A 22,603-nucleotide genomic window follows, 5' to 3' on the forward strand; every position below is an offset into this window, starting at 1 on the left:
CATAGATTACAAGTAAAGATCTGGACCGTACCTTGCCATAAACAAGTTGAACACATCAAAGAGAGTTCAGACTTGTTGGGAACCCGCTGTCCTTTTCCTTCATATTATAATGGCTGAAGTCATTAAAATTAAGTAGAATAACTGAATAGCAGATAACCTCCAGCTCACAGAACTAACATCTGTATTTAGACACATTTTGAGTTTGGATACCATTAAACTTGGAAGGAGAGTGAGGGGAAGAAATCCAAGAGAAGCTTTACCAAATATAGAGGCCCACAGTCTTTTTATCTATCAGGTTAACGTTATAACATAAAAGGTAATGAAAAGCAGGAGTCACATCCTTATGCTTGAGCTATGAAATGAAATTCCCAGTCTATGAGAGCAGCCAGAAGCTGTTGCTTTTAAGAATCTTAATACATTTTCAGTGCAAAGTTATCCTGGCTTCAATGTATTCATCAATCTCAGTGCACTGACAAAGCACAGAAAGAAATGATGAAAAAAAAGTAGTCAAACTTCAGTCTACACGTCACACAAAAGGATTTCCTCTGGTATTACACGCAGATATGCACATCAATCCAGGTGCTTCATATTTCATGGAGACAAGTAACTAATCCAAATTCTGCCAGCTTTCAATTCAAAGTAAAATGGTTTCCAACCAAATGGTTTTCCAGCTAAAGAGAAACTACAATGATTAACAGTAGGTTGACTAGCACACTTTTATTACCCTGGAAACACACAGCACTGAATTCTGCAAAATTATTACATTGAGTTAGTGATTATTTGTCAAATGAAAATTTGTTTCATCATAGTACTGTTATTAAACACCATATGATATTAACTCTGATAATGGGCTAAGTAGTTTAATTGACAACTTCCACAAATATCCCAGGCATTTTTTATTATTAACTATAGCGATGATCTTGATGCATTTTTAGACTTAGAAGGAAAGATTCACTGATACTCCAAGAGTCTGCTAAATAATAAAACTAGTCCTGTATTTTTAATACCTGCCCTAAAGACAGAAACAAGCTATACTGAACTCCCAAAATATTTCAATAGCACAGCTATTTACACATTTGGTTTAAATAAGATTATCTATCTATATAAAAAGAATAAGATACCTGGATTAGAAGTAATGTAGCCCTGTAAGTGTAGCAGAACTCCAAACAGCAAAAAATAGCAATTCAGAAAAACACTAGTGGTCCAGTGGTAACAATACCATCAATTTTTAAAGGAGCCTTGATTAGATCGCAGGTTTGTGTCACCACTCAACCTTACAACTTCATCAATTTATTTTAAAAATGTAGCTTTCAGTCAAACAAATTACTAATAAGACTTCAATATATTCCAGGAAGGCAACAGGACCAGCTTTGTCCCTCTGTCCTTCCCCATATATCAAGAAAGGCATAGGATGGCCTATATGCACCTTATTGACTTTGTTGTAATCAGAAAAATATGCATTAAAAAGGATGCTGTGATAGCATTAACGAAAACACACAGTAAACATGGTAAAGTAACAAAAAAGTTGACTATCCAATTACAATGATAGGCAACTTACATAGATAAGGAATAAGACATCAAATTTTGAAGCAAGCAAATATGCAGAGTGTTTTGATTTATATGCATTGTTAACTTGTGCTGCTGAAGTCACTCAGCACAGTTCCCAGTCCTCCAGCAGGGTCAGATAAACCTTTTGCATTGTGTTTTAGCAGTATTGCCTCTTCCTTTCAGATAGCTACCTGGGTTTAGGTCTCCCTTTAGCACCAAACTTGCCTTTCACTACTGTCCTTGTCTATTACCACTTGAGCTATGCATCAGTTCCTGGAACCAAGACTGTGGGTCAACGAAAAGCAGAACAGGGCAAGTAAGGCTACAGCAATGTAAGCGCAAGAGGGAAACATCAACAGCAATAATAAAATCAAAACACATGTTGTGATGAGTCCAATCTTCCCTTGGTCTAGGTAGGTAGAGGGTCGTCATCTCCTTTATTACATTTGCACTTGCAGCACAGAACAAATGGTGTAGCAAGTAAAAGAAAAGGGGAGGCCACCAAAAGTAGAAGACCAAATCCTGCAAAAATTCCAACCACCTGCAAGACAAAGGAATAACACTGTTAGGGATGACACTTGTCTAGACTGATGACATCAGCAGATCATCAGCGCCCTTTGGAAGGATCTCAGCAACTGCCACTGGCCCCACCAGAGATACAGCTTTTCCCTGTATTTATGCTATAGCAAACTCCCCAAGTCAGCAAGCATGAGTGAGCAAATGTTCATGTTCTGTTGCTACAGTCAGAACCATGCTGCATGATTCAGCTCCATCACACAACGCGAGTTAAACAGCTATTTGCCTACTTTAGTTTTGTTGTATTTGGAACAGCTAATGAAGTAACCAACTAGGTGCTTCTTTCTTGATTAAATCTAAATATTAAATATCAGGATCAAGACTACAAGACAGAGGCTCCCACTTGAGATGCTCCTCTCTTTTTCTGGAGAAAGTTCTGAACAGAAGCAGTCAAGGTTCTGGTGTTGCTCATGGAGAATCTTCTCACCAATAGAAACACAAACTTGGAAATCCCAGTCACAGACTACAAATACTATGGGGTGAAAGTCAACTATGCCCATGTCTAGTGTTTTTTTTTGCACTCCAACCTGAGCTAATCCTGCTGTTTCAGGGGACATGACCTAACTCTATCTAAAAGGGCAGTGTCTTGTATTCCCACATAAAAGCACTTGTTTTTGTCAATTACATTACTGATCACCCCCTTCAAAGAAGGGGCAGAAGACATCAAATCATCCGTCTTCTCAGTATGACAAACTATTAGTCTCTACAGAGTTTAATTTAGATTATTTTTTTTTTTAATTTAGAATCATAGAATCATAGGGGTTGGAAGGGACCTCAAGAGATCATTGAGTCCAACCCCCCTGCCAAAGCAGGTTCCCTACACCAGGCAAATGGTCACTGCCTGAGGAAGTTGCACATTTGTCATAGACAGCTGCAACTATATGCCTGCAAATTATTGGAAGAAATCATTTAGATTTATTCACGAGAGTGTCTGTGAATAATTTTGAATAATGGAGGCAGGAGGGGAATGCTAATCTGCCAACAAATCCTTGAAACAGAAGGCAAAATGAAATTACAGTGCAGTACTCATTAAGAATTCTCCTAGCCAGGGCTATATATGCCACTTCAACTAGCTGGCAAATATTTAATTTGCCTTGGAAGAGAAGGGATGATTTACGAGTGCTTTTGCCTGCCATGGACCATTTCTTTTTCTGATTACTATGTACTTCTCTCTTGCAGTTCTAGGAGCGAGGCATTTTGGAGTGGCAGTGGCAGGAGATGGCGCTGTGGGATAAATAGCGCAGTGGTGAGCAGCTCCCCGTCAGTATCCCACCTTGCACCAGGTTCTTCCTTCGGCCTTTAGCTGTCTAGGGATAAGGAACTCAAGCCTGCTTGTTCTAACAGTTCTACCTCTTGCCAAGAGAAATTTCTTTTTCAGCTCTAGTGGTCTGCATGTTTCATTACTCACTCTTTTTTGGAAGTGCTGACCATCTGATACAACTTCCATTCACGAATCTCTGCATTCATTTGCTACTGACATAAAATAAAGCTAACTTCTCATCTCCTTTACAAACCAGGAGCTGTAACTGCCTCTGCCTACCTCTTTGCAGCTCAAGCAATAAAGTGCACAAGAAGTGAGTCTGAGCCAAAACGTAGGTGCTAAATCAGTGGACTAGACTGACAAGTGCCAGTGTTTATGAGATGCCTGCTTACAGCTTCCTTTCAGCCTCAACATGTAATTATTAAAGTCACAACTAACTTTCACTTTAATTTTCTGTTTATTTTGTGGTGTTTTTGTTTGTTTCTTTTAATTTCTTTTTAACAGTAGGTTGCTGGCTGGAGGTTACTAATTTTCCACTCAGTTCAGTTGCTTCTGAATTAGTCACTGCCCTGTGCAGCATCAAACCATTCCTTCTGGCCAAAAGAAATATATGTATATTTAATCCACAAACGATAAAACAAAGTCTCACTTCAATACTATTTGGATAAATACTCAAAAAATTTAATATAAGGAAACGAATTCAACACTGAACTGTCATTAAGTAAGTTAAGCAGAACTATATCCTCATTGGAAGAAAATTCTTTCTTTCTCAACAATGACTTGAACATCAAACATACGATCAATCAATCACACTTGTACTAACTACTGCTGCAAAGAACAGATTCCAAATATCAAGTGAATCCCCTCTATTAAAGGTTTATAAAGAAAGCTTATGCACATGGACTTAAGTGCTGTGGAAGGAAAGGGCTGTGATCCTTCTCATTTCATTTATATTTGACTAGAATTCAGGTTTATTCTCAAACAGAAATAAACCTGTACTTCAAGAAACTTACTTCCTCTTAAGGTAAGGTAGATATTTACTGACAGTTAATTTAGTAAAGAGATAGATTAGATACCTAGATGTTCTGTTATCTCTGAAATGACTGTCTAATCTACAGCAGTAGATTAGACAAAGTCATACTGGCATTTATATTATATGCATGAAAGAAGTGCAGACTGTACTTTTATTACACGCATTCACACTGGGTTCTGTCAGACTGATTCTAGACTACAAGAGGTATCCTCAGACTCTTTGTAGTTGTCAGCTTGAATTCAGAATTGTCTGAATTTGCCCACTGATAAGATCGCTGGGTTACACACTAGACTACCAAGCTCTATCTAACCTCCATGAGTGAGTCACATTGAAGCATAGCAAGGTACTATTCAAGCACATTCAGGTTTATTCTTTTTCAGGTCTGTATTAGAAAAACAAAATCTCATGGAGGATGAGTTTCCCATTTGACTGCAGGGGTTTTGGCAAAGCAGGTTTCCACCACATTTACTGAGAACAGATTAAGATCGAGACTTATTTCAGCAAACATAATTTTATATAGTTTTCCACAGCTTTCTGCCACAGGGTGTCCTTTCTGGGAGAGCAAACCATTTTTCTCCAAGCTGGTGCCCTCTTTAAACCTGCTATGGACATGAGCTGCCATTCAGAACAGAATTTTACTGAGATGTTAATATGAGTAAGGCAAAGGAAGGCACTATTACAATATTGTTTCTCATTAGATCTACACAGTGCTTTTAAAGGTCTGATTTTTACCTGTGTTCTGTGCCAGATAACAGATGCCCTGGAGTGTCCCAGCTTATTTCGACAAGGTCCTTTGTCATAATGTATGAGGAGAAAGTCATCCTACAAAATATTTAATTGAAAGGTAGGAAATATACAGAAGCACAAACTGTTCTTCAAATTACAGAGTCCTACTTTCTGAGAATGTAAAAACAGGAATTGCACAAGAAGGTAAATGTTTGGAAAAGTAGATATGACCAGGTTTAACCTTTCCAAGGTGCCTTGTTTACCATTAAGTGCCTTCACAAACAGGTTTGTTTAGGAAGTCTTAAGTGTATAAGAGGAATTTGTTCTCTCAAAGGCTCTTAACTCAAATATTTAAATGCTAATATAAAGTTTAGAGAGGATCCAAGAAGATAAGCTGCCCAAGGTGTATATTACATACACACTCATAAAGGAAAATAAATACTTGTACCACAGGCTTCCCAAAATTGGTTTATTTTATTAATTGAAAAATAAAGATAAGGGCAATACAGATTTTTGAGAAATGATTCTGCCATCTGTCCTACCATCCTTCTAAAAACAAGCCAAGACAGCAGGCCAAGTCCCAGAGGAACACTCTGTTTTAACTGAGCATGTAAGAAGCTTGCAACTGTAGGGCTGTTGGTAAAACATTCAAATGGGACAATTATAGGATCTGAATACTCTGAGTAGTTTTTGGGAGCCTAAAACATTTCCTTTGCTATTGTTAACAATGCTACAAAATAAAACGGATGACATGGAAACAGATGTTGTATACTGTATATATTCTGATCTTTGTGCACAATAACAGGCTGATTTAAAAAACATAAACACAGCAGCAGCTTATAGACTGGCAAATTCCTGGTATTAGAATAACATTGCATTCTTTTTTATATATGAGATCTGTTTCTTGTCCCATGGAAACAATAAGCAGTAAACAAATCCAAGTGCTAGCCCCCTGCATGGTGACATACCAAATCTAGTGTTTGTTGAACTTCCACAGAACTAAGAACATTGCTATACTTATCCTGTAACTTCTTCAGGAAAGGGAACACTGAAAAGTCAGTGCTAAATAAAGCAGTATTAAAAAGAGGCCAAAAATTCCCATGATAAATGCCTTGTGAAGACTGAAAACAGAATATTTTCATAAAATTTTACTTTATAATAATTAGTTCCTAGCTCACGTGGACAAAATGCTAAGATCACATAGGTCAGACAAATAATATGGAATATACAAATTCTACCAAATTACCAGCATCAGCTCTGGTGGGTCCCAGTGCACCAAGTTATGCAGAAGATAATGATCTAGTATTAACTGATTAATGACACAGCTGGATAGCAAAACAATGAACATCTAAGCTCCTGAGAATTAGAAAGTACTGCATCTACTCACATCAAGAGATTCCAGACAGTACCAGCAAAAGGCATGTTTGCAGTTCTTACACATCATTTGGGCACAACCCTCATCTCGTTCAATGTAAACTTTACACTTTGGACAGCGCTTAATTGGAGCATCATCTTCTTCCATTTTAAAAACTGAACTGTCAGAGACAGTAAGGAACTTATTAGATTTGAAGTCATGAAAGTTTAAGAGAAGAACTTACAAGAACTATGTTGAGAAGTTATGCCTACTTTTTCATTAAAAAAACCCTTGAGATTGCATGTCTCTGCTTTCCTTGAGGATCTTCTCTAAAAATTTCCCTCCAGAACAAGAACCAATGTATTTTTGAGAAATACCGTTATTTTAGAGTTGGTCTCTTCATCTTTAATGCTGTCCTAACAAAACGTGGTTCATAAGTTACAATTAGCACCCCATCTTCTTGCCTTGCTCCGCTATGTAAAACTGTAGGACATCCCCTCATACAGTGTGCACAACAAAGAGGAAACAGCAGAAGAACATTTATTTCCCCTGAGTAGCTTTCTACCCTGCAGAGCCTTTATGCATGCCAACAACTAAAATGTGCCTTGAAAAATGTCACTTCCCGTAGCCACTGCCAGCAGGAGATACAAGACTAACTGATGGGGAATCAGCAATTGATTGCCCTTTAATCACTGGCTGGATAAAAGGACATAAAATTATTAGTCATACTATAAATAACCATGTCACAGAAAAACTGTTTCAATACATAAAACATATATGGAACTCCAAATGCAGGTAGCTCAAACTGCTACTAGCACATTAAGCTCCAAAATACTGAGGAAAACCCAATCAATGAGGTAACAACTGAAGCAATAACTAAAAGCAATGAAAATACTCAGGAAAATAGACCAAGCATTCTAGCTTTCAGTGAAGTTTACTAAACTTCTGTTCTGCTCAAGCACACACAAAGAGCACATGCAAGAATTGCAGTAGTTGAACAGGAACTCATCACGACACCATCCTAGTCATATCTTTCCCACTGGGGAAAAGGACTGCTGACAGAGGCTGAAGCAGCTTCGTTTTGCTTTGCTGGGAATGGTGACAAGGGGTGGAGCAGCTGAAAGCTCTATCTAGTTTTGGAATACATGTTTAGAAAAGTGTGAATGACTAGGTGAAGGAAAATGCCTTAAAACAAACTATCTGAAAATTGCTTCTTTACTAGTCGTATTTATATTTGTTCAAAGATTCAGTGTTTTGTTTCCAAACACTTGATCTTTTGCAATACTCTACCTTGTTTCTCCTGGAAGAAAAGAGATTGGCATGATCTCCTGACAGCCTTGACCTGGATGCCAATTAGATTTGCAAGCAGAGCAGAACTCAATGTCACAGGCTTTGCACTGGACCAGCTGGGGGTTCTGCGGGCTTGATTCCTGTAGCTGGCAAACTGCCTGGCAAGTAGAGGATGGACACCAAGTCCGACATGGATCCAAAAGCACTTCTGGACAGGGACATAAAAGAACAAATTTCAAAGGAAGTTACAGGACTGTCCTTGCACAGCTATGCATTCCAGCTGAAATTGACTGGAAGGGCATTCAGATAGACACATTTCCAAAGGAAGCTTTTAAATTTATTCTACCCACTTAGACATAAACCTGGCCTGCTTTGCAAATAGGCACCAAAGTAAAGTGGGTTTCCAGCATCAGAATTAATTATTCACTTTCATTCACTGAACTAAATTTGTTCTGAGAATGAGACGTGGTGTTTTTCCTCAGTTTGTATTTAATAAACAGCAATAGCTATACAGCTGAATACAGCTATACAGGTATAAAGTATCAAAAAGTGCTCTTACAGTGCCTTGCCCAGTATGATTATACTTTCAGTTGGTCTCTGCACTGACATAATCACAAAATTAACAAATGTTATCCAGCTTCATCCCTCTCTTGGAGGCTGTTTACTGGTAAGTTATTTCATATTTCAAAGCCCATTGGAGTCAACAAAAACCCATCATTGACTTCAGTGGTCTCTAGGATGAGTTCTTCCCTCAGCAAAAGCCTTACTCTTACTCTAAGTTCTCTGTGGTCATATATTCTTTACAAAACTTCACCCAGTTCCATCACTGAAGGGAGCCAGTCAGCTTATATCCTCATAAAAATTAACAACAGTCAGGTATCATTACATACATAACTGCCTAATATTTCTGCACCAGATTTTAACAGAAGAGACATTGGTGGCTTCACAGAAAGAAACAGACAACCTCTTCAGCTACACTCTAAATAGAAGCCCCTCCCTCCCCTGGTGATACAGCAACACGATACATAGTAATTTTCTTTCCTTAGTTTATTCCTAGGGCACTGCAATGGATGTCAGACCAACAAAAGCAGAAAATATCCTTTTTTTCTTCTTCTTTTTTTTTCTTTTTTTTCTGATGATCAAGCAATTAACACACATGATCTCGTGGAGAACCAGATTCTGATTTCTCAGATTGTTGAAGAGTGATACAATTCCCAAAGCTTTGATACATTACCTCTTTCAAATTGTAGTTTCTTATACCTCTGCATGATTTCTGATGCAACCATGCACTCAATCTGTTGAAGGAAGAAAAAGATAAATTTACAGTTAAGAGCAGTAAGGACACGTCCAACAAATTGAGACGCGGGCCCTTTCAAGAATTACTGAAAATGTATGTTGGCAACAATGACAGTTGTAACATAAAGAGGAAAATACATTTGTACATCATGGAAAGAAGAAAAAAAAAATAAAAGATTTTGCAGTAAAAGCATACCTCATTTTCTTGCAAATGACCTCGCTTTGGGCAGGCAGCATCAGGGCAGCTGATTGCTGTCTCTAGACCTTCTTTGATCAAAAGTTCCACATACTGTTTTAGGCACTGTAAGGGAGCCAAAGACTGAGTTCACTATTCCACCAAGAGTAAAGCCACTCAATATTTTAACACTTTTCCACTGGAACTCCGAAGAACATAAACTTCTTTGAAAAACATATTGATGTGTCTGTTTTACTACCATAGCTTGTACTCACAGAATGTTTCACAGTTATACTCTCAGGTAGAAAATAGCAAGTTCACTCCCTCATCAAATAATACTTTCAAAATCTAAAATATGCAGCACATTGAAATAAAAATAGCAATAATGGAGAAGAGACAAATCAAACAGGGAGCTAGGAAAAAAAAATAGTAAAAACCTGACTCAAAAAATCTTTCTGTGACTGGAAATCACAGCACAGCTTAGTAAGTAGTAACTACCTTGAGACTGATGTGTATCCAGCACATCACAGTGTATCTTGACTTCCGTTTCAAGAAAATAACTATGCAGACTTCATGGTTAAAGATATATCTCCTCCATAGGAAGCAAGAATATAAGAATTAGGACTCCCAGATGAACAGTTTCCATGGGTACTGAATAATAAATATTTGTAGTACTAATACTTTTCTCTCCTAGCAACTGTAGCACCTTACCTAAGTCACAAGTGAAAACGTTGCATCTGACACACTGGCACATAGCATGACTGTCAACAAGAGAGAGGGCAGGGGGTTACTTTAGGAAAAGGGCAAGTCAAGCCCAAGTCTTGTTATACAGTCTTGAAGAATATCCATTCTTCCACCTCCATACTTTCCCCATAAAGGCAAAAGCTGCCACACAGATACCTGCTAGGGAGGCGAGGAGAAAGGCTAAGGGCAAGAAACTCTTTCCTCTGCAGATTCCTCTCAGCTTCAGCCAGCTTGATGCTATGCAGGAAGAGCAGATGAGGGTCTGCTTGATAGTGGGTGGGTCACACAGGGCTAGTCACCTCAAGGGTTCAGCTGGTACCTGTATGCAGCCACCAGCACAGAACCAGCCTGGGAAAGCCAAGAGCTGAGTCAGCTCTGCTGAGCCCAGTGCTCCCCACTGGAATTCACTGTACAAAGTAGACTGCAGACTCTGTCCTCCAGCCAGGTCACAAGACACATGTTCAGCCCAGTCCTGTGCACATAGCTTGTGGCTGCTGTGGTCCAGGCCTTGAGTCTACTCACTCAGCCTCTCCATCTTCAGCTCTGCCTCTTAATATGTCTTTGCTGCTTCTTTCCGAGAACCTACTTAGTGGTTTGTTTTGGATTTTACCTCTCACAGCCTGACTGCAGCAAAAACTTCACTTTCTACCCACATAATTTTTTCAGCTGCTACGTTGCACAGCTCTGCTGGTGACAGCCTGCCATTGCCTTGATAGCTTCCAAATCATTTCTGTCTGATTCCCCTTTCCTGCCTCACTGACTCAACAGAGACAACAGGTCTATTTTTTGAGTAAAGAAAAACAGACTAGATAATTGATGTCTTTAGAAGTTTTATATGCATTAGAAAAACCCTTTGTGATGAATCAGGGCCTATATCTTCATTACAAGGAAGGATTTACTGGAGATAACATCACTTAGCAGATGTTTGAGTTGCAGAAGGTTTCCATCAATTCACTTTTTATCCCTGCAGAGAGGTGTAACAGTTTGAGGACTGCTAGCAGCAAAGACAGCAGGATGAGCTCTGCAAGAACCAGGCCCTAGGTTGCGTGCCTTGGCAGGCTGTGATTTCAGCTGGAACGAGGTATTAGCATGCCATAATGACACTGTTGGCTTTTTGCTTTCCTCTCCATCTGCAGACGCCAAGCGTGGATTAAAACAAAAACACATACATTTTTAATGCCAGCACTTAGCACTTATAGAAAGTACTTTTCGAGCTGAATGAGCTTTGCTATCATTAATCATTAATGTGGTTAATTCCCTCAGTATGTTTGGGAGCATTGCCAAAACCCATTTGATTTGTTTCTCTTTCTTCACATCTTCCAAGGAAGGATATAGCTCATCCATGCCACAGGCAGTGTTCAAGGTCTTCACTTTCCACTGATGTGGCACTGGCACCATATACTTAAAACCAGCCCAACCAAGGTACTCTTTTGATACTATGCTTTCTGGGAATAGAGATGCTGTCTTGAGGCCATCAAGTATAATCGTCAATTAGGCAAAGGATTAAACATTCTGTTCACTCAAGACTTCCTCACTCCTGAGATTTCTCAAGTAGAAAAGGGGTAATCCAGAGTGGCTGCAAGGCAGCTTGAAGCACAGGCTACCTGTGGCATGAATGAAGACACAAAATGTGCTACTTGCAGCAAAAATTTTAACTAGTGCAGTACTGGAAATGCACCACTAAGAAAGAAAAACAATACAGTGCGCAACTGGGTACCTAATACTACTGTAAAATTATGTAAAAGACAAATAACTTCTATAAAAAGGCGACAAATCATTGTTGATTTTCTGTGACGGTTTTCTCATATTGAGAGAAAATATCCTAACAGCTTCCCACTAAGGCAGCAAGGTACTATATAGGATGATCAAAAAATGTGAGTATAACACACCCAAAATAACATTCAAAATGAACTGCATTGCATACAATACCTCAGAGAAAACAGAAGCTGAAATTAGGAACATGACTGAAGTAGAGAAAAGGGGCAAGATGTCCTTTTGTTTGTACACTGACTGTTATAAAAATAATATGCATCTTTATTTTTCATTTAAAGGACATGTGTCAAGTGAGAGTTGCTTGTATCTGAAGCAATTGTTTCATCCTTTAAAAATACTTCGTATTTCAGTAATTAAGTAACTAAATATTTAATTGAGTCATACTCAGGGATACTCTAAATCTGCAATTCTGTTTACATATATAGCTTGACATAACAAAGCCAGAATAAGACTTGTCATTTTATAAAAATTAGATATTTAGGCTGACTTAGGTAGGTTATAAAAATAAAAGCTTCCTTTGAATTCAGTTTTGTACTCCTGTTTCTGTACACTGACAGTCTTCATGCTTAGCCAGCATGAAGAAGGATTGCGTGTTGCAGTTTGTTTCTGTAGCTTGAATAATGACTAAAACCATGTGTACCCCTACTCCTTTTCTATTACTGAAGTAAAACATGTCCTTTTCTGATATTCTTTAACCAAACTATTGTATTTTACAGTAGAGTTGCAAAAAGTGAGCAGACACTTGTGGCTTACATTTCTGTCCAGTGCATGTACTGTGCTGTAAGCATACCAAATGACTCAGAGGAGAAAAGGAATAATTATGCTATAAGAGCACTGCAGGAGATGACTAATGTCATTTTGGCTATTGATGCATACAGATCTATAGTATTTTACAAGTCTTTGGATTTTTAAATTAAAACAAGCTTGTAATATACTATCATATATAAATGCTGGACAAAGAACCGCATGAAAACAGTACCATAAAACTGTTGCAACTTCCCTCCAACGGAAGAAAGCAAACCATAGAACAGCATGTTTCAGACTGCAAGTCAAGACTCATCACATGCCCCAATTGCTGCCAATCAGTCTAAGATCAGTCAGAGCAGACTGATTAGTCCCCCTGAGCATTACATTTGTGCTTTTCCCTGTGCTTGCACACTCTGCATTGCTGCTCTGCTCTTCTTTCTGCATATCACTGTTGTCCTTTTATAACAGCTGGTGTCTGGACGACTTTCTTCCACCAGGTAATCTAAGAATTCTCCTGTCATTGCTGCTCCCATGACAAAGGGCAGGAATGCATCCATTGGAGAAGTTTTGACCCACTCTCCCACAAGGACCAACTGAGAGCTCGACTCGGGAATGGATTTAGCTTGAGCTCCCAATATAAATAAGGTATATTTCTTCATTTAGGTTTTTTTTTTTTCTTTGCCATAGTGATAGATGGCTAAATAAAGGAATTATCCTTCCTGAACCTGCCAAGCACAGTCAGATATTTAAAGCTCTGCACAATGAACTGCACTTCTAACCTTTGCACATCAAGGACTACGATGCTCAGGAAGGAACAATCACAATGACCACTGAGGTACTATTGCTTTAGAGCTGAACATCTTTATATCTAACGCTATAAAGATCAAAGTACCCTATAAGAATCTTAACTGCCTCTTTTTCCCTAACTTCCAAACTTTAACACGCAATTCCATTCTGCTACATTTAACTATAACAAATCTGTGATGGACACAGCAAAATCTCAGTGTACAGAATTAAAATGTCTGGGTTTTTTTTGTTTGTTTGTTTGTTTGTTTTTGTTTTTTGCTTTTAGAATTCTTGCAAAAATTATACCTATTACTAATGAAGGTGCTTTGACTTGTTTCTTCTGATATCTAAATGCAAACTAAAATCCAAAAACCAAACTAAATCCATCTACGGACTTGATAGATGGACTGTTTGATGGATTAAGAACTGACTGGCTGGTCGCAGCCAGGTTATGATCAACAATTCAACGTCTGGATGGAGACCGCTCACAAGTGGTGCCTCCCAAGGGGTGGTCTTAGAACCAATGCTCTTCAACATCTTCATCAGTGACACAGACAATGGAATTGAGTGCACCCTCAGCAAGTTTGCAGATGACACCAAGCTGAGCAGTGCAGTTGAAACACTAAAGGAAAGGGAAGACATCCAGAGGGACCTGGACAAGCTGAAGAAATGATACTGTTTGAACCTAAAGAGGTTCAACAAGGCCAAGTGCAAGGTGTTGCACTTGTTCTGGGGCAATCCCAGATATTTATGCAGACCTGGGGAAGAACTCCTGCAGAGCAGCCTGGCAGGGAAGGATTTGGAGGTCCTGGTGGACGAGAAGCTGGACACGAGTCAGCAGTGCATGCTTGCAGGCAAAGAGCCGACTATATCCTGGGCTACATTAAAAAAGGGGTAGCCAGCAGGGAAAGGGAGGGGATTGTCACCCTCTACTCAGCTCTTGTGAGGCCCCATCTGGAGTACTGCATCCAGACCTGGGGACCGTGGCACAAAAAAGTCGCAGAGCTTTTGGAATGGGTCCAGAAGAGTGTCACTAAGATGATCAGGGGCCTGGAGCACCTCTCCTATCAAGAAAGGTTGATGGAATTGGGTTTGTTTAGCTTGGAGAAGAGAAGGCTCCAGGGAGACCTCATTGTGGCCTTCCAGTACTTGAAGGGAGCATACAAACAGGAGGGGGAACTACTGTTTACAGAGGTTGACAGTGATAAGACAAAGGGGAATGGTTTTAAACTAAGACAGGAGAGATTTAGGGTAGATTTTAGGAGGAAATTTTTCACTCAGAGGGTGGTGACGCACTGGAACAGATTGCCCAGGGAGGTTGTAGATGCCTCATCCCTGGAGGCATTCAAGGCAAGCCTGGATGTGGCTCCTGGCAGCCTGGTCTAGTGGTTGGCAACCCTACCCATGAAAGGGAGGTTGAAACTAGGTTCTTTTCAAACCAGGCCATTCTGATTCTATGAAAACTACCAAAACACATAAGAAGAAATCTTACTTCTGTTTTTCCCACATGAGGCAACATCTACTATCTACTTTGAAGAGAAGGTCTTCACTTAGTTCCTAAGGTAAGTTTGCAATACAAATGCACATAATTAAAAACATTTGGAAATATTTTTGGTGAACAGCTTCATTTTTTGAAATAGAAGAACCCTTCCAAGAAATTATAGCAAGATGACTATTGAGAACAATCTATTGCTAATACCATAGGAGATAAAAAATGACTTTCTGAGATGTCATTTTTCATTTGAGAGTTGACCAGGCAAAAAGATTATCATGTATTATTTCTTTAACTGTTGCTATGAGATTTTTCTTAAAATGCAGATTTCTAACTATACTAATACTGCAGATACAAGTATCAAGTCATACAGGAAATTTCATAAATAAGTCAGTGGATTTAGAAAGGCCAGAAAGAGTGACAGAACTGCAGAGCCAACTATATCATCATCATAATATTTGATATATTTTTAAAGCTTTAAATTTATTTTAGTGCTGGCATTAAGCCACAGCCCATCCCAAAATAAAATGTGCACTCATAAAAATCATTGCATGATGGCATTGGTGAAACAGCCAGGAGAATAATCCTTCACTTTGGACAGGCAATCTCCATGTTCTGCATTCCACTTCAGGGACACAAGTAAGGGTTGATTTGCTTTCTTCAATGTGGGACATTATTGCTTTATTTTTTGAACAGAAATTCTGATTCTAAAATTAGTAGTCCAGACTTTCAACACAAAAAGGGGAAACGGAAAATAACATTGAGAATCAAGTTCATACTCAACAAGGAAAAATTTCCAAGCAAGACTATTATTAGCTAGACCAAATTAATAAAAGACCAGCAAATTCTCTATAATCCGTAAAACAGGTTTAGGTTAACCTCCGTAAATATGTATACATGTAACAAATATATGTGCTCACATATCCATGTGATAAAGGTACATTGATAAGTAATAAGCCATTAAAAATACACTGCAACAACTGTTTTTAATAGTATTTTGTAACATTTTCATATCCTGCATCCCAGGATTTTTTATGTTGCTCAGAAGTGAATACTTCTCGTCAGAAGATAACGTAATACCAAGGTTATTCCACTGCTCTGATCTAATTCCACTAAGCCAATTCCACACACTATCTGCTGCATAGATATTTATACTGGTAGACACTGTGCAAGTCTACAGGGTAAGGTGATGTAATGCTAGCTTATAGCTTTGGATTAGAATAGTAAATAGAAAGCAGTGTGCAATAATCTCTACTGGGAACAAGGAGAGAGATCTGGTATATGAGAGAATGAGTGACTGTACATCACTACAAGTAAAGCAGAACTATGAATTTGGGTGTCCACATCTCAGACAGTGGCTAATACTTTTGGAATAATGCTTTCCTTCCCTTTAGTCAAAACAGAAAATTCACTCTGAACTGGGGAGATTTTCCTTGAAGAAATCACTGTCTAAGGGAAAGCAAAGCTGAGCAGTTCCAAAGGGAAAAACTCCTCTAAAATAAACAACCACCGACAGCTAGGTATTGTCTGGAGAGGACTGAATCATGATTGCATTGTTTCAGCCTGAGGCTTCCTTAATTCTTGAAGACTAGAAATTCCTGTAGCCATATATTAAAGTTATAGATTACATTTCTCAGTATTTCTATAGAACTTCTAAATGCAACAAGACTGATGATCTGGTGCAGAAAAAATGTGCTTTTAATCCTAACATTTTGTGGAAAGAGAAAAATACTCTGCCAAATTTCAGTGGCATATTTAGAAACAAAAACACGTGAGAAGATAAACAGTAGTTTTCTTGGAGAGTTTTTAAGCTTCTTCCAAACTTACTGCTTTGTGTGGGTATTTTTTTTCTTCTTTGTGTGTGTGTGATAAACAGTAGTTATAATCCTGCTAAAACCTGTTCTTATTTAATCACAGGCTCAGCTTTAAAGTGCTCTTGCAGTGCTGCTCCCTTGTGCACAATTCTCTATTGCAGATCTACAATCTGGCTTTTTAGTATCACATTAATCCTATTCAAATGAAAAGTGATTTACTGGGAAATATTTATCTATGTTAAATCACAAATACCTCTAAGGCATACACGCAAGCACAGTGGTGGTTTTTTTCCTCTCTGTTAGATACACTGTCACCTATTACTGACCAAATCCAAGAAGACAATCTATATGCAACAACACAAACCACCTAGATCTGAGACAGATGTTCAATGTGATTCTACTTTAAACTTTAACAGATCGCTTCCACTTAACGTGACATTTGATCAGAGGTAAGAATTCACTTTCAAAGAAATCTAGAGTATCAAAATTGCATTTGTAATTAAAACTCTAGCTGATACATCATCCTTAATAAATCATATGAAAAAACAGTCATTTGATACATAGTACTTCAAATCTAATATCAGAAAGCGATCAAAAAAATGTAGGGGTTGGAAGGGACCTCTAGAGATCATTGAGTCCAACCCCCTGCCAAAGCAGCTCCCTAGCCCAGGTTGCACAGGTAGGCATTCAGGTGGGTCCTGAACGTCTCCAGAGAAGGAGACTCCACCACCTCTCTGTGCAGCTGTGCCAGTGCTCCGTCACTGCACTGTGAAGGAGTTATTATGCACATTTGTGCAGAACTTCTTATGCTTCAGTTCGTGGCCATTTCCCCTTGCCCTATCACTATACTCCACTGAGAAGAGTCCAGCCTTGTCCCTTTGCCTCCCACTCCTTAGATATTTATAGATGTGGATCAGATCCCCTCTGAGTCTTCATTTTTCAAGGCTGAACACACCCAGGGCTCTCAGCCTTTCCTCATAAGGGAGGTGTTCCATGTCCTTTACCTCCACTGGACTCTTTTAAGGAGATCCCTGGCATTTTTGTACTAAGGAGCCCAGAACTGGACACATTACTCCATGTGAGACCTCACCAGGGCAGAGTAGAGGGGGAGGATCATCTCCCTCGACCTGCTGGCCATGCTCTTTAATGCACACCAGGATGCCATTGGCCTTCTTGGCCACCAGGGCACACTGCTGGCTCATGGCCAGCCTGTCACCCACCAGGACACCCAGGTCCCTCTCCTCAGAGCTCCTCTCCAGCAGCTCATCCCCCAACCTGTACTGGTGCATGCAGTTATTCCTCTGTAGGTGCAAGACTCTACACTTGCTCTTGTTAAACCTCATCTGGTTCCTTTCTGCCCAACTCTCCAGCCTGTCCAGGTCTCACTGAATAGCAGCACAGCCTTCCAGTGTGTCAGCCATTCCTCCCAGCTTCATATCATCAGCAAACATGCTGAGAGTGTACACTATCCCCTCATCCAGGTCATTGGTGAAGATGTTGAACAAGACTGGACCCAGCACCGACTCCTGTGGAATAGCACTAAATACAGGCCTCCAACTGGACTCTGCACCACCAATTGCAACTGTCTGAAATAGTAATGACACACCCTTACCCAGTTGGCCTTTTTTTAACCCTCACTTTTGCTAAGGCAAAAATCATTCTATAGAAGCATGCAAAATTTCACTCTAATATAAGAATATACAAAGTTCTGCACTGGAGAAATATCTAGTGCCAAACTTGGCTGATTTTTCAGTAGAAAGACATGCACTGAGAAACATGAGGTGGGAAACATGATAAGTGATAATTCTTTAGTATCAAAGTATACCAGCCTGCTATAGCTTGTATTCTCAGCTTAAATCCAGTCACATCTGAGAGCAAGAGCTCTTGGATAACGGCTAACTGGAGAAGATACCTGCAACCTGTTCTTCCATGCCTCAGGACAAACTCCCTGGGGATCCTTCCCTCAGATATAAAAGGTGTTGTCCAAAGCTCTCTGTGCACCTATGAGCTGGTAGAACCTCAGGCTAGGAAACTAGCCAGCTGCCAGCACAGGGAAGAGATTCAACTGGTGCAAGTGTCATTGTGCTTAGTGCAAAGACACAGCTCTTGACTCACCCTGTGGATATCAGGGAAGGCTTGGCTCTACCTCTTTCCAAATACTTTCTGACCCAAATATCACAGCACTCACTAGCATACACTGCTTAGTTGATGAAAGCAACATTTTTTTTTTTAATTTATGTTAGGGGAGGGGTGCAGCATTTCTCAGCATCAACTGTTCAGCTGTGTCAGTTTGAACACAGGGAAGTTTCATTATATTGGCATCAGTCAAATGACTAGGGCAAAGCAAGAAGGAATGTAGTATCATCACGATGCAGGAATAGGGAGAAATATCTCTTAAAGAGTAATCCTGTTGACTTCTTCAGCAGAAGAAACGTTGTTAGAATAAGGCTAATATCTTTCAAGGCTCAGCATTTGATACTAGCAGGACCAAGTAGCAGAAACTACATAAAACTGAAAAACAAGTGTTTCTACCTGAACATCTCTATTGAGACAGGGAAAGCAAGAAAAACTTCCAGCTGCCTATGCTTTGAACTGCTTTTTTGCACGGCTGTATATATGTGTGTGTGTGTGTGTGTGTGTGTGTGTGTGTATATGTGTATCACAAAACAGTCTTTCCTTATACAACTGTATGAGAGAAGTTGCATTTTACTTTTTAAAATTTCACAACAGAATGAGTATTTTTGAGTTGGAGGCCAATACACCTGCAGCACAGAACTGTTCACTTTCACCTGCAAAACATTAACCACGCAATAAGGAACTAGTTTTCACAATATCTTGAAGAAGTCAATTAATGCTTATCTCACTCAGTAACATCAGACCAGAGAGAGGAGAGATGATGGCTCTTGGTCAAGACCACTTTTCACTGAGGGTTCTGCAGTTTCCAACTGCACATTACTCTGCAAACAGGACAATTTATTATTAAAACAGGAAGCTTTGTCATCATAGCACCTGGGAGCCAGAACCTGAACTGCCATGTGAACTGCTATCTAACACAGTGACCTGTGACCACAAAGCCTCTACTGACACACTACATATCAAGATTGGTATCAGTTCTCTGTTAAGGTTTTGGGGAAGTGAGAACAAACAGCAAGCTCTAAGCATTGCCAGAAATTGATGGGAAACAGGAAAACATTACAGCTGCTAGAAAACTATCCAGAGCTCTATAAGAAATGGCACAAACCATTTGGTTTTCCCCTCCCTCCTGTTTCAAAGCAAGTAGGGCAGCTCCCTTGGTTGTATGGAGAAGGCAGCCAAGTTCAAATGCACTCTGCTTCTGATATCCCCATGGCATGGGAAAGTGGAAGCTGCCTCATTTGGAGTGAAGGAGAGTACTAAGTAACCTTTGCATTTTACTGTAATTCACCAATGATCTATTTGCCTCCAGTCAATCACAATTAAAAAATAATGCTTGCTGCCACTTACAGGCAGGTTAATAATGTTTGCCTTGCAGCTCTAGAGTCTTCCATTCAGGTCTTCATCCCACAGAGGACCTCAGTTAGGGAAATGGCTGAAATTAAACACGTGTGTACAGACAGCCACGATAAGGCACATAGAGTAATCCTAGTTAAAAAGGACTACTGATTGCAGGACACTCTATTGTAATACCTACTGTCACACTACTCAAGATAGAATACACTTAAATAAAAATTCCAATCAGTTAAGTCAAACTCAGAGGGACACCTAAAGCACCAAAGAAGATGAACCAGCTGTCTATGGCTTAAGGTGAAACTTCGGGTAAGAATTGAAGTATGAGTACCTACCAACAGAGAAATTAACATTTCTATACCAGTTTATCAATACAGTCACAGGCAGTTGTGGCAGCAGAAGGTAAGGCTTAACATAGATATGGCTTTATTTTCTGACTCAAGAGCTTGTATCTCACATCTGAGTAGCCCTCCTCCTTCCTGCTGGTAGTAAGATAGATTGCAGATGAGTGATTAAAACAGATTTCTCCATCAACGAAGTTCTGCTTTGCATTTCTTCTAGATATTTGATTACCTGAACTTCCCATATGATTTCTTTTATTTTAAATTGAGAAAGGAAAGCAATGAATCCATTGGTACCAAAATGATCCCCACCACATAAAAACTTGAATAGAATTGATTGGTCTCATATCAAGTCAAGAGGATCTTAGTTTGGCTTGAGAAAGAGTGCTGGCATCACTGTACTTGCAATACACTACTTAGAATTGTCTGTATAGTTTATATAGTATTTAAAAAATGCACACAATCTGGAAACAGATCTCGGCAGTTAACTTATTAACTGGAACAAAACCAGCTGTAACTTAAGTACATATACAATTGATAAGGCATCAAGGGGACACCCTGTCCCTTAAAACATAAAAGAATTTCAACAGAGATCATGAGGTGGTGAGAACTGAAGGTAGAAAGTGGGCTAAATTTGCTACCCTCCTAACTCCCATAAGAAAGTAGGCAAAGGCTGGATAATAACTAAAGGATTTTGAAGCAGTGTCTACATACTTCAGTCAGGCTCTATGTATGACAGATTCAGTAGATTGTACTAAGACAAACAAGTGGAAATACACCTGGAGAGGTAATTTGACCTGCAGAGTTTTGATCTTGATAGACCAAACTCTCTCTCTCTATGTATATATACACATGTGTATGTATTACATACATATATTTGTGTATATATATACTATTTGGTTGTGGATTCTTGCTTTTATGTCAAAGACTGGAGATATACGGTCACCTCTGCAGTGGTATGAAAGAGGAGAAAAAGAGCTGTCATATAGAAGTATGAAAACTGTTTCTGCCATGGCTCTTGCTCCTGGCACTGTCCTTTCAGTCTAAATCTCAGCAAGATGAGACAGAAGATTACAAAGAGACCTTTCAAGTGCAGAATTACTGGCATGTAGACAGAATTCTGATCACAGTGCAAATTCCTCAATCTTATAATATTTCTGTCTGCAAGTCTCGACTCCCTTATAACCACAGAAGCACTATGGTAAAGATCTCATGAAGGACTGTCTCTTACCGACACTTATACAGTAACACAAATCTGCTATTTGGAAAGAGAATGGGGGCACCGTTTCCTCCCTCTCTGCTAGAGCTGTACATGGATTGAACAGAGCAGTCTGCCACTCCTGTGCTGATGAGGCAGAGAAGCTACAATTTCCCATCGTATAATTTTGTTAGTTGTAGCTACTAGTACAATGCATCATTATGGTTTTTATTGTTATGATTGTTAATGCACACACAATACTATTGAGCTCTCTCAGGTTTTTGTACATTTGCATCCATTAGGAATATAGCTGTTGTTGGACTGCTTGATGTACCAGAGACAAAAGTCTAGAGAGCAGAAAGGAAAATAAATTGTCTGCATCTTTGTCCTCTTGGAATCAGGTCAACAGGGGAAATCTTAAGTAGGTTTAAAAAGCACAAATCAAATAAATAAGACATTAAAGCACTCTAAAGTCACTTTTTCCTACTAAAAGTTAGCACACAGGAGGCATCCTTAAATTTCAAGATACAGTGTCTCCTATCAGTTGCTTTTCCGAGAAGTAATTAATTTTGCATATTTTGCTCAGAAAGCTGTCATGATAACATTCATCTCCTTACAGACAGAAATTGAGAACAAAGCAAACAGAATCACTTCTTTATTTTTGTTATTTTGTATTACATAGATTGCTTGGAAAGTAATGCCTCCTATTTATTTCCACGGTAACTACAACAGCTACAAAGAGCACAATAACACTATTCGATGTAGTAAACCCTGCACCAGCAAGGGTCATCCACTGTTTCACAGCTGCTACCACAGTGTCATTACTGAAACACTATCTACTAATATCTACTGTTTGTTCTCCACAAATGTTCAGCAAGCACCAATGTCAGTGAGAGTACGTTTGTTTTTTTGTTTCTTGTTTTTTTTTTTTGCATGAAGGAATTTAATGACACACCTTTGCTT

General features: G+C 39.2%; 1 protein-coding gene across 1 annotated transcript in view; it reads right to left on the reverse strand.

The window, feature by feature from the left end:
* Nucleotides 1–278: 278 nt before the first annotated feature.
* RNF144A (ring finger protein 144A) overlaps nucleotides 279–22,603 on the reverse strand; it is a 61,973-nt gene continuing 39,648 nt past the window's right edge. Inside the window, exons 4-9 of the mRNA XM_065730743.1 lie at nucleotides 9,281–9,385; nucleotides 9,023–9,083; nucleotides 7,789–7,996; nucleotides 6,532–6,679; nucleotides 5,151–5,240; nucleotides 279–2,089 (exon numbers count right to left, since the gene is read on the reverse strand). Coding sequence (XP_065586815.1) covers nucleotides 1,958–2,089; nucleotides 5,151–5,240; nucleotides 6,532–6,679; nucleotides 7,789–7,996; nucleotides 9,023–9,083; nucleotides 9,281–9,385 — 744 coding nt within the window. The 3' untranslated portion in view covers nucleotides 279–1,957. The remainder of the gene's footprint in view (nucleotides 2,090–5,150; nucleotides 5,241–6,531; nucleotides 6,680–7,788; nucleotides 7,997–9,022; nucleotides 9,084–9,280; nucleotides 9,386–22,603) is intronic.

Source organism: Cyrtonyx montezumae, unplaced genomic scaffold (genome assembly GCF_038088225.1).
Source record: "Cyrtonyx montezumae isolate F1298 unplaced genomic scaffold, pur_monq_1.0 scaffold_13, whole genome shotgun sequence".
Lineage (NCBI taxonomy): Eukaryota > Metazoa > Chordata > Aves > Galliformes > Odontophoridae > Cyrtonyx > Cyrtonyx montezumae.